The sequence below is a fragment of the Palaemon carinicauda genome, chromosome 38 (genome assembly GCF_036898095.1).
Source record: "Palaemon carinicauda isolate YSFRI2023 chromosome 38, ASM3689809v2, whole genome shotgun sequence".
NCBI lineage: Eukaryota > Metazoa > Arthropoda > Malacostraca > Decapoda > Palaemonidae > Palaemon > Palaemon carinicauda.
The window spans coordinates 67,841,293-67,854,366 of record NC_090762.1 but is presented as its reverse complement, the minus strand read 5'-3'; the positions used below and the strand labels follow the sequence as shown (position 1 = coordinate 67,854,366).

The 13,074-nt window shown below is 41.6% G+C and overlaps 1 protein-coding gene across 1 annotated transcript in view; it reads left to right on the top strand.

The window, feature by feature from the left end:
• Positions 1–11,521, top strand: part of LOC137630701 (serine/threonine-protein kinase minibrain-like) — a 168,105-nt gene extending 156,584 nt beyond the window's left edge. Inside the window, exon 10 of the mRNA XM_068362334.1 lies at positions 8,026–11,521. Coding sequence (XP_068218435.1) covers positions 8,026–9,842 — 1,817 coding nt within the window. The 3' untranslated portion in view covers positions 9,843–11,521. The remainder of the gene's footprint in view (positions 1–8,025) is intronic.
• Positions 11,522–13,074: the final 1,553 nt, after the last annotated feature.

Genomic DNA, 13,074 nt, shown 5'->3' with positions numbered 1-13,074 from the left:
CATCCCTTGCAGCATGAGCCTCATCCCATGCAGCATGAGCCTCATACCATGCAACATGAGCCTCATCCCATGCAGCATGAGCCTCATCCCATGCAGCATAAGCCGCATGCCATGTAACATGCTCTGCATACCTTCCAGCATGCTCTACATACAGCATGCTCTGCATTCCTTACAACATGCTCTGCATACCTTACAGCATGCTCTGCATACCTTACAGCATGCTCTGCATACAGCATGCTCTGCATTCCTTACAGCATGCTCTGCATACCTTACAGCATGCTCTGCATACCTTACAGCATGCTCTGCATACCTTACAGCATGCTCTGCATACTATGCTCTGCATACAGCATGCTCTGCATACCTTACAACATGCTCTGCATTCCTTACAGCATGCTCTGCATACCTTACAGCATGCTCTGCATACCTTACAGCATGCTCTGCATACCTTACCGCATGCTCCTCAGTCACACATCTTTGGTTGTTGCCAACTCACAAGACTGTCAAGCAGTTTCATAACGTTGCCTTCTGGTCTGCTGCTTTTGCACCAGTGAAACCCTCACTGAGAGAACTTAGCTTTTCTCGGATATGGTTCCTGTAGATGAGAAAGTGCTATTCTCCCTCCTTCTGATATTCCCTTGAGGACTCTGTCATTTGGAGAGGAGCCTTAAGCTGCTTAGCCTCCTATGGACTTTTATTTAAGCATAACATGCTTCCAGGGAGGGTAATGGTTCCGCTTCAGTCGCTAACCCCGTCTGTTGCCACACCTGCTCCCATAGACCTTGAGCTTTGTTGCAAGACATGCAGTCCAAGCTTAGTCCTTGTTAGAGGATTTTTTGTTTACGGAGTCAGTGTGTCACTGGGAAGACGTTCAACAACCAGCAGAGGGGACTTGTTGTGACGCAGTGCGGCAACCTCAGCAACCCGATAAGGAGTTGTCTGTACTACCCAGACAGTCTAGACAGTTTCGGGTTGTCGCTGTACTTCCTCGCTTCCCCATGGTTGACAGTTCACAGTACCATGATCTTGTGTCCGGCTCCGTCAGACGACTGGCTTTTAAGAGCTCCCACAAGTCGTCGCTGTCTGGAGAATCTCAGATGGACTATGGATCTGACCAAGGAACTGGGCCTCCTGGTCAATTTAGAGGAGTCCCAGCTCGTCCCATCCCAGACCTTTGTCTACCTGGGTATGGAGCTTCAGAGTCGAGCTTTTCGGGCTTTTCCGTCGGCCCCAAGAATCTATCAAGCCCTAGAATGCATCCAGAGCATGCTGAGAAGGAACCGATGCTCAGTCAGGTAGTGGATGAGTCTAACAGGGACACTTTCATCGCTGGCCCTGTTCATCGAGTTAGGGAGACTCCTCCTCCGCCCCCTTCAGTATCATCTAGCTGCTCACTGGATAAAGGACATGACGCTAGAGACGGTCTCAGTTCCTGTTTCCGAAGAGAGGAGGTCTACTCTAACGTGGTGAAAGAACAGCTTTCTTCTCAAGGAAGGTCTACCTTTGGCTGTTCAGAAACCCGACCGCCGTCTCTTCTCGGACGCATCAGACACGGGCTGGGGTGCGACTTTGGACGGACAGGAATGCTCGGGAACATGGAATCAGGAGCAAAGGACACTTCACATCAATTGCAAGGAGCTGTTGGCGGTTCATCTGGCCTTGATAAACTTCAAGTCCCTCCAGCTTAACAAGGTGGTGGAGGTGGACTCTGACAACACCACAGCCTTGGCTTACATCTCCAAGCAGGGAGGGACTCATTCGTGGAAGTTGTTCTAGATCGCAAGGGACCTCCTCATCTGGTCAAAAGATCGAAAGCTCACGCTGGTAACGAGGTTCATTCAGGGCGATATGAATGTCATGGCAGATCGCCTCAGCCGGAAGGGTCAGGTCATCCCCACAGAGTGGACCCTTCACAAGAATGTTTGCAGCAGACTTTGGGCCCTGTGGGGTCAGCCAACCATAGATCTGTTCGCTACCTCGATAACCTAGAGGCTCCCGTTGTATTGTTCTCCGATTCCAGACCCAGCAGCAGTTCACGTGGATGCTTTTCTGCTGGATTGGTCCCATCTCGACCTGTATGCATTCCCGCCGTTCAAGATTGTCAACAGGGTACTTCAGAAGTTCGCCTCTCGCAAAGGGACACGGCTGACGTTGGTTGCTCCCCTCTGGCCCGCGAGAGAATGGTTCATAGAGGTACTGCAATGGCTGGTCGACATTCCCAGGACTCTTCCTCTAGGAGTGGACCTTCTACGTCAACCTCACGTAAAGAAGGTACACCCAATCCTCCACGCTCTTCGTCTGACTGCCTTCAGACTATCGAAAGACTCAAGAGCTAGGGGCTTTTCGAAGGAGGCAGCCAGAGCGATTGCCAGTGCAAGGAGGACATCCACTTTCAGAGTCTATCAGTCTAAAGGGGAAGTCTTCCGAAGCTGGTACAAGGCCAATCCAGTTTCCTCAACCAGTACCACTGTAACCCAGATTGCTGACTTCCTGTTACATCTAAGGAACGTAAGATCCCTTTCAGCTCCTACGATCAAGGGTTACAGAAGTATGTTGGCAGCGGTTTTCCGCCACAGAGGCTTGGATCTTTCCACCAACAAAGATCTACAGGACCTCCTTAGGTCTTTTGAGACCTCAAAGGAACGTCGGTTGTCCACTCCAGGCTGGAATCTAGACGTGGTCCTAAGGTTCCTTATGTCATCAAGATTTGAACCTCTCCAATCAGCCTCTTTTAAGGACCTCACATTAAAAACTCTTTCCCTCGTGTGCTTGGCAACAGCTAAAAGAGTAAGTGAGATCCACGCCTTCAGCAGGAACATAGTTTTCACATCTGAAACGGCTACATGTTCCTTGCAGCTCGGTTTTTTGCTAAAACGAGCTTCCTTCTCGTCCTTGGCCTAAGTCGTTCGAGATCCCAAGCCTGTCCAACTTGGTGGGGAACGAACCGGAGAGAGTACTTTGCCCAGTTAGAGCTCTTAGGTACTATCTAAAAAGGTCATAACCTTTACGAGGACAATCAGAAGCCTTATGGTGTGCTATCAAGAAGCCTTCTCTTCCAAGGTCTAAGAACTCAGTTTCTTACTAATCAGGCTTCTGATTAGGGAAGCACATTCTCATCTGAAGGAAGAAGACCTTGCTTTGCTGAAGGTAAGGACACATGAAGTGAGAGCTGTGGCTACTTCAGTGGCCTTCAAACAGAACCGTTCTCTGCAGTGTTATGGATGCAACCTATTGGAGAAGCAAGTCAGTGTTCGCATCATTCTATCTCAAAGATGTCCAGTCTCTTTACGAGAACTGCTACACCCTGGGACCATTCGTAGCAACGAATGCAGTAGTAGGCGGGGGCTCAGCCACTACATTCCCATAATCCCATAACCTTTTTAACCTTTCTCTTGAATACTTTTTATGGGTTGTACGGTCGGCTAAGAAGCCTTCCACATCCTTGTTGATTTGGCGGGTGGTCAATTCTTTCTTGAGAAGCGCCGAGGTTAAAGGTTGTGATGAGGTCCTTTAGTATGGGTTGCAGCCCTTTATACTTCAGCACCTAAGAGTCGTTCAGCATCCTAAGAGGACCGCTACGCTCAGTAAGGAAGACGTACTTAATAAAGGCAGAGTAATGGTTCAAGTCGTCTTCCTTACCAGGTACTTATTTATTTTATGTTATTTTTGAATAACTAATAAAATGAAATACGGGATACTTAGCTTCTTTGTTAACATGTATGCTGGTCTCCACCCACCACCCTAGGTGTGAATCAGCTACATGATCATCGGGTAAGATTAATATTGAAAAATGTTATTTTCATTAGTAAAATAAATTTTTGAATATACTTACCCGATGATCATGATTTAATTGACCCACCCTTCCTCCCCATAGAGAACCAGTGGACCGAGGAAAAAATTGAGGTGGTGTTGACAAGAAGTACTGGAGTACCTGACCACAGATGGCGCTGTTGTGTACACCCCCACCTGTATAGCGATCGCTGGCGTATCCCGACCGTAGATTTCTGTCGGGCAACAGAGTTGACAGCTACATGATCATCGGGTAAGTATATTCAAAAATTTATTTTACTAATGAAAATAACATTTTTTTATAAGGATGTTCTTCAAAAGCTCGACATTGTTAGCTTCCTTTTTTAAAATTCAGAATTCCAGTGAATCCTCTCTTAAAAGCAGTAAATTTGAACCTACCCTCCCAGTTGCCAGACTTAACCTGATTTGCAGGGCAGGATTATCTGACCTGCTTAGATAAAACAGAGTCTAATGGAGCCACTGACACGTTATCAGCCTTTATTTGGCTCGTGATTAAAAGAAGAGAGCAGAAATGTTCCTATTTGGTGAAGTTATTCTCTGAGGCATAAAAACAAGCTTTAATTTCTTCCCCTGTTTTTGGGCAGGTGTTAGACTTCATCATCATCATCTCCTCCTACACCTATTAACGCAAAGGGCCTCGGTTAGATTTCGCCAGTCTTCTCTATCTTGAGTGATTACTCAAGTATAGAAGAACTCAAACATGTCTTTAGAAGAGCTTCTTTTATTAGAAGTGCTCAAGTTTCCACATTTAGATCAGATGCTTCAACCTCAGAATTGTCAACAAAGAGGAGCCCCTTTCATTTCGGTGATAAAACAAAAGCAAACCCTTATAGATGTTCTGGAAGGGTTGCCAACCTCACTCGAAAACCTTATTGGAGAACGCTGTGATGGTCCTTCCCAGCTAATTACAGCAATGCTAAAAATTTCCCAGTTCATCCTCGTTTGGGGAAGTCTTCATCCTGATCCATGGGTGTTAACTAGGGTCGAAGAATGCTAGCAGATTCCAATAACCTCCAATTTCCCATGTCAAAGAAACCAGTTCTGTACCTAAGCTGTCTCACCAAATCAAGCTAAAGCCCAGATGTTACATCTGGAAATTGGGGCCTTTATAGGGAAGGATATGATGGAAGAGATCATGAACCCCTTCCTTGGGTTTTACAATAAGTTATCTTAGTCCTTAAAAGCTTAGGGGATTGGAGACCAGTTCCAGATGTATCAGGCCTGAACAAGTTCACAAAGCTCACAAAGTTATTGATGTACTGTATAGTAAACACCCTGAACAGTTCTGGGGTCTATTAGCAAAAAGATTGGTTTCACATTCTGATTCGTCTTAATTCAAGGAATTACCTTCAGTTCTTAAACGTGTCAAAGGTTTGTCAATTCAAGTGCCTGTGTTTTAGATTTAGGATTGCCGCTCAGGTATTCACTAGAATGATAGGCACATTCTCAAAATAATTAAGGCTCCTGGGACTGAGTGTTTTTAATTTTTCAATTGGCAAATTTCAAGCAATTCATTAAAAACTATTAGTGTTCAACAAGCACGAATACTCAGGTTATTGGATTGGGTGGGGAACTTGGTTAGTTTCAAAATCTCTCTCCTGGCTCCAACTCAGAAGATTCTATATTTGGAAATCATAATAGCAACAGTTCCTTTTCAGGTTTTTCCATCAAAAAAGAGGATTAGTTTCTTTTGCTACAAAAGTTCAAAATATCCAAGCCGATGTCAGATTGGATGTGGATGAGGCTTCTAGGAACCATAGCTTCTTTAGAGAAATTCAGTCCACTGGGCCACTTGAAGGAGAGGTTTTTACAATTCCATCTCAGTTCACATTGGAACAATGGTTTGATTTTGGAGTGTCCTTCTCCTAGAAGAGCTGCATGCCATGGCTAAAGTGTCTTCTCTACCCTTACCAAGAAGAAGGTAGCCACTGACCAATTACACTGCAGTAGTTAACTCCTTGAGCAAAGAAGAAATGTTTGGTAATCTCAGTGTTACCAGGTGTATGAGGACAGTGGAGAATATGTAAAGAATAAGCCAGACTCTATGGTGTATGTGTGGGCAAAGGGAAATTGAGTCATAACCAGAGAGAAGGATCCAATGTAGTACTGTCTGGCCAGTCAATGGACCCAATGACTCTAGCAGTAGTATCTGTGTTTCCAGATGATTCACAGGAAGGGTGGGGAGCAACTCTGGATAATTTGCATCTTTCAGGGAATTGGATCTCGCAGCAGACAAAAATGTATATCAATTGCATAAAGTTAATATAAGTAGTTGTACTCTAAACTCTTCAAAATGAAGAACCATTAGTGGTAGGGAAGACAGTGACGGTGTTTTCTAACAATACGACAACGCCAGCCTACATCAGAAACCAAAGTGGTACAAGATCTCCATTCCTGTACCGGAAAGTGGAGACACTTTTATGACAAATCTTAGAGGAATTACTCGGCTCTCTCTTTATTATGGGAAAATTTAATGTCTTGGTAGACCAACCAAGCAGAGAGTTAGATTTTGTCTAACGAATGGTCTGCATCCATTTATATGTTGAGAAATTTAGAAATGGTGGACATGTTTGTGACATCACTGAACAAAATATACGTTTTTTCTTCACATTTGACATATCCCTCCCTTAGCTTGGAAAGAAGATGCCCTGTTACAAGACTGGTAGCATCTGGATCTTTATGCATGCCCACTGTTTGACATAATTCAGCAGGTGTTTAATAAGCTCTGTATCTGCAAACAGGGAATGGTCTGATCACCTGGTTTTGGAATGTCCAAGAAGGTTGCTGTATAGAACCAATCGCAAAGGTGATTTATCCAAATCCATCCGTGCTATATCTGACCACAGAGGCTATTCCCAGTCTCTTCAGAAACAAAGTGTTTTTGAAGCCCTCTAGACTGACTGTTACTGTATAGGCTCCAGAAAACAAGTCTACCAATAATCTATATCAAAGACATTGAAATTTTTATTTTTATTTGTACAGAGCTAGGAATCAGTCAGTGCCTAGTTCTAGCTTATAAAATATTGCCAAGTTTTTACATTTCTTTTTTCATGATAAGTTTTCTATTACAGTCATCAAGGGATGTAGATCCATGATTAATTCTGTCCTCAAGCATAAGGGATTAAATCTGTTCATTCCAGGTATTATAAGTACTGAAAGACCTACAGGAGTAAGGTCACTTTTCTGGAATTTTATATCTAGTATTAGACTTATTTTATTGATTGTTATAAAGGAGTTCTCTTATGAACAAGTGTAGCTAGGAGAATTTAAATTTTTGGAGCTGGGTGGGCGGACCAAAAAAATGACAACCTGAAAGCAAGCTAGTTTTTATTAGAAGTGGCAGTGGAAAGGATATATAGCACCACTTGCAGAGTGCCACGAGGGACAGCGATGTTTTCATTATCCCATTGGAGACCATATTTTTTAAACTAAGTTTTCATATAACAAATATTATCAGCAGATTACGTGTTCATGACTTTATGAATAATCTCAGTCTTTAGTTCAATAGTTATACTGTAAGTGGTAAAGCTTTATTTTATAGCATTGAGCATAGTTTTCATCACTTAAATGTTTTTCTGTATGGAGGAATACTTTGCTGTTAATTTTTTTAATCTTTATATTTTTATAATTTATGCAATTAGATTGAATTTATGAATTTAGGCACAATGAGCATGCACCGTGACCTTGAAGGTCATTCATTGCCCAATAATTTATGTGGGTTGTGGTTATTTCATGAGGGTGATATGCAATAATCTCCAAGTCTTTACCTAGGAATATTTTGTAACTATGCTTTCATCCATGGTAGGTTTTAGCATCAGGGTAAACACCTTTTGATCTTGGCCAAAGTGTTTTTTTTTTTTTAATTTATTCAGGTTCACACTTTTGAAACCCCCCTTAGTTTTGCCTGCAATTGTGGTATTGGTGTTTAAATTTAGTAAGCTGTTTCATATCAAGTCTTAACATTTTGACCTAGTCATTGAGACAAGTTCAAAGTCACTCACATCACAGAAGTTACTTATCCAGACATAACCTTATCATGCAAAGGAACGATTCCTTGTGAACTTGGAATTTTTAGTTAATTGCCAGTGAGAGAAGTGTTTTACTTTTAAAATACCTATTGATTACAGTACTAATTACTAATTTTAAAACACTCATTGAATTGTTGCTTTTGTTAATGTGTTATGCATTTTTAATAGCAAGCTTTCCTTTTCTTTTCAGGTTACATAAGGTATCCTACGATATTGTTAGACATGTCAACATACCCATATTTGCCAGGATTACCAGATGATGAGGATGAGAATTCAGCATCTGCACTGAGTAGAAAAAGGCTTGCATCCTTTGCCCGTTTCAAAAGACCTACACCTTCTCAGGCAAGTTCACAGGGTCAGAAAGAAAAGGAAAGTGCTCCATCCACTGGTAATGGAGGGGCTAGTGGTGCTGTTGGAGCTGGAACAGGAACAGGAACAGGAAGTGGTGGTGTGGGGGGAGGAGGTGGAGGTCCCCCTACAAATCCTCCTGTGGCAGCAAAGAAAGACAGTACTGATGCTCAAAAAGCTGCCATTACAAAAGCTGCATCCAATATGGTGGGTCCAGAAGGTAAAACAGCCACCCGCTCAGACGTAAAGGAGACCTTAAAATCCATGGGTCTGCGATGTGAAGATTTTACTATCAGTGTGTATTCGCGCGAACAAGCTCATGCTATTTTAAGGCGTCAAGGTGTAGAAGTAACACCAAATAATTTACAGTCAAGGGAAAAGCTCGCTGCTATGGCTGCAAAAGGAGGTTACAAAAATGCAAGGCAGGGAGATATGCAAAGAATGCCTCATAACATTAGAACAGTTCCACCAACAAATACTTGGCCTATGAATACACGACCTCCTAACATAAGACCTCAAAATATTCGAAAAACTGTTCCTAGGTATGAAGACGATGATGACGACTGTGTAATATTAGATCCACCAGACATGCCTAAACCACCACCATCTGTAACATTACCTCAGCAATTCCAATTGATGGGCACAACTGTACAGGTAAATCGAGGGGCTAAGAGACCCAATAGACCTATGATGAATCAGCCCCAAGCCAAAAGACAGAATGCACGACCAATGCAGTATTATCACAAAGAACATGAAGAATATGGGGCGGAAGCATCTGTGCAGGACACATTAAAGCGTTTGAAGAACTATAATATTTCTATAACCTGTCGAAGAAATGCATCTGGTCTTGGTCCTCGTGGACCAATGGACGGTTATTCAGATATGGATGATGACAGTCATCTTGACTCTGATGAAGAGGAGGAGGATATGACAAAATATTTAGAATGCCAGATTGGAGAAATAGACGACATGCCCGAACAAGAAATATTTGATGAAGAGATTGACCCTGATGACAAAGATGATGTTGATTATAATCCACGTGGAAATAAAAAGAGAAGAAACAAGTCCCCTCGTAAGGGCAGAAGGATTAGTAGTGGATCAATTCGAAATCCAGCTTCAGTACCTCCAATGGAAGCCTCTCTGTTGGACTCAAGTTTAGAAATGATAGAGACAGACGACAATAATGATTATATTGAACGTGAGGAGCGTAATGATGAAGAATTCTCGCCCAAACAACCAAGTAATGAAGATAGAGAAGAATCAGAAAGTCCGATGAAGAGTCCAGAGCAGTCAGAGGAAGATAAAGAAGATAAAGATCTAGATGGGGGTGATGAAGCTCATGGTGATAATGATGAGGAGGAACAGCCAGAAAGACAGGAAGATGTAGACGAGGCAAATTCTGAACACGAACAAGAAAATGAAGATGTATCAAAAGATGACGAAGTCGAGAATGAAATGGACGGTGATGCTGAAGATCCTTTGGCGTGTGAAACCAAAGACGACAATAATTCTGATAATGTTGAAGAGATGATTAGTAAAGAGATGGAAGAAGAAAATCCAGCCCATGATGGTCCAGAAGACGAGGAGATTGACGATGAGCTAGAGAAGGAACTCTTAGCTGGTGATGTCGGGGAAGGAGAGATGGAGGAAGAGTTATAAAGTTTTTCATTGGAAATCTGAAACACTTGAAAGTGGAAAATAGGTATCAGACTTTTCTATAGAAAGTATCTTTAATATTTTATAAATATTATTACCTGTTTTTCTAATTGTGGTGTTTATAATTTTGGTCTCGCTATATTGAATGAATTACAAGCTCATTGACGTAAGGGTACATGTATCCTGAGTAATACATATGAAAATCTTGTTTAGTTTTAACTCATAGCTACATTATTTCAAAGGAATTGGCTTATGGATGTGTCATTTCTTTGGAGAAACAGAAAAGCTGGATGGAGTTTGTGTTCATATGGACTTCCTCGTTATGTACAGAGATGAATTTCAGCACCTGAAAGTACAAGGATGGGAAGACTTGGATTTGGCTTGTGACTAAACATGTATGGTTTTAATGTGTTTCGTTCTATATATTTTTTTTTTCTTTATGACAAGGAACAAACCACAAATATAGTAGCTATATAATATTTTCATTAAGGGGTCAAAAAAATTTCCAAACGGCTTTTACGAGATACAAAATTTCTTCATTCACTTGCTGAAATAGGAAAGGTTCATCGTGCATTTCAAATAGTAAAAACTAAGCTGTTCAGAGAAATCAAATATTGAAAGGTTGGTTTTATATATTTTTTCTCCTACTGAGACAAAAATATGGTCCAAGATCTTAATAGATGATGTCAAACATGATGCAGCTTAATTGCAATATAATATCTTGAATTGATCTTACAGTAACTGTCAGAATTTGATACAAGATGTTTTGGAAAGTCTCTGGCTGAAAGTGAGCTGTTAAATTAAATTATGTAAAGCATAATCTGTGTTAAAAGATAAACTTCATTGCCATTTTCATCCACTGACTCCAGAATATGTACAAAGTAAAAACAACTGCTCTTCTATTAGAATTTTAAATGCTTAAACTTTTATTTTTCCATTATTATAGTCTAATTAGCAGAGGTTTTGATTGTGGCATTTTTGTGAAGGGAAGTAGCGTAGTTGCTACGTGTTGAATGTTGCAGTTGATTACGCATGTGAACTGGGTCACTATTTTATAATTTCCCAGAAAAAATGTAATTAATTTGCAAGAGACTGAAGTAGATGGTTTTAATATATAAATGTATAAATTATTAATAGTGTAATGTGTTGTCAGAATGGAAGAGCATACCAGGTATGCAAAGTGAAATGGTAGTGAATATTCTTTTACACAAGTTAATATATAGGACCAGCCTCTTGCCAGTTTCATGTACATGTATTTGATGGAGATAAACTTCATTATTGGAAATTATTCTCCTCAATCATCCTTTTCTAGTTTCCTTAAGTGGTCAGTGTGTTTCCTGTTCTCCAGTGACAGATGTTGTTGGAAGTACTGGAACAGTTTCTATATATTTTGACAATTTATTCGTATGGAGTTACTAGTGTGAATAGAAAAGGATTAGTGCAATTTGATATCTCCATTTGTTCTTTACCTTTTTTTCTATTAGTACTATTAACTGGAAGAGAGAGGTGACAAAGTTTTATTTTCCTAAACAGAAAATATACTGTTTGAGAAAGTTGATCAGGTGCTGCTTTCCTTCTTAGCTATGTTAATTTGTTATTGTTTTGTTGGTCACAAATTAGTATGTTTTAATAATTTGGATATTTTGTAAGTACAGAAGCACAATAATGAATGTTCATTTTTATTTCGACAGTTTATTTTTCATTTTGAATCAAATGTTTTTCCACTTATAAGGCAAGATAAGCCTTGGGTACACACCCAAACTAGATAGCCAACTGGTAGTTTTAAAGCCTCATCTTGACCAACTACATGAAAAATCTCATGAAATAAGGAGTTTACTATCAATAACAAGCAAATCAAGTTTAAAATATTCATGGTAATGATATGGAAAGGGCAAGATGCTGCCAGAGAGAATATAGAATAGATAAAAATTCTCATTTTAGCTATGTTAGTGCAGTTGATTGATGATATAAACGTCTTTTAGGTTACATGGCAGGTGATGCATATTTACTTGAGGAGAGTAAGGACAGCAATGTTGCTCAATGTAAGTAATAATGGAATCATGCGTTAAAGTGAGATAATATGAACCAGGGAATCCAAAAAATTAAAAATTAAGTTATTCCGAGACATTATAAACAACAATATTTAATAGGGATTATCTTTTGGCAAAGCTGGAAGACTAGCCATTAAGACTTTTAAGGGAGGTGGTAACTACCCAAATTGCTAGTTAGTGAGGGGTAGCAGTTATTGCCGGCTAACCCCCTCACTCACACCAGTGAATCGGTCTTTTTTTTTTTTTTTCTTTCGGCTTGTCGAGAATGGACATATGTCCGCTCTCTGCTCTCAAAGAAAACTTGGCCATTGTATTCATATTCATGTCTTTTTCTCCTAAAATGTGCATGTTCCACCTTCTGTGTACTCATGCGGACATGCCCAGGACCTGAAGGTCGCTCTTGCGGCACCTTCATGTCCTCTGTCAAGTCCGACCTACACTTGTTGTGTTCTACATGCAGAGGATGTTGCTGTGAGCAGGGTAACACCTGTGAGGAGTGTAGGGAGTGGTCTGCCCCCCCAGTGTGAGAGGTTTGGGTGCCAGCGGCAGGAGTAGTCTAAGAGGGATTCTTCACCTTCAGGGTCTTCCTCAAGGGCGAAGAAGCCTTGGACATCATTTCTGGCCCCTGAAGCTCCTGCTCGTTCGGTCTCTTCTGAGGGGCAGTCGAGTAGGAGCATGGACTAGTTAACTCCCGAGCAACCTCGGGGATCCGGGGATGTTGCTGCTTCCTATAGAGAAGCAACTTCGCCCGTGCCTCAGGCGAGTCCTTTTCACTTTCTGATGTATTGCAGGTTTGGCCATCTCTGGGTGTGGCTAGGCCTCCCTCCAAGGAGGTCCTCCTAGAACTTTTGCAGCGCGTGGCCCAGAGGGATCCTTCCCCTGGCTCCTCCTAGGTAGAAGTCCTTTCTCCAATTGACTCTCTAGCTGTATGCAAGGCCCATCTCTCGCCTTCGCCTGCTCCTGCTAGTCCTGTGTGCCAACGAGACCAGCGCTTCCACTCACTTCCCCAACAATGACCTTATGCTGACGAGGAGTCCTCATGTTGCCCTCGGATCTCTTAGTCCTCTATGCGCGCCCAAACCTTCATCCTCGCCCTCTGTTCTTCTTGTGATCATCACTCACCGGTTCGTTATAGACGCTCTGCACATCATCGCTTGCCTGCTGATAATCGTCACTTTCCTGCT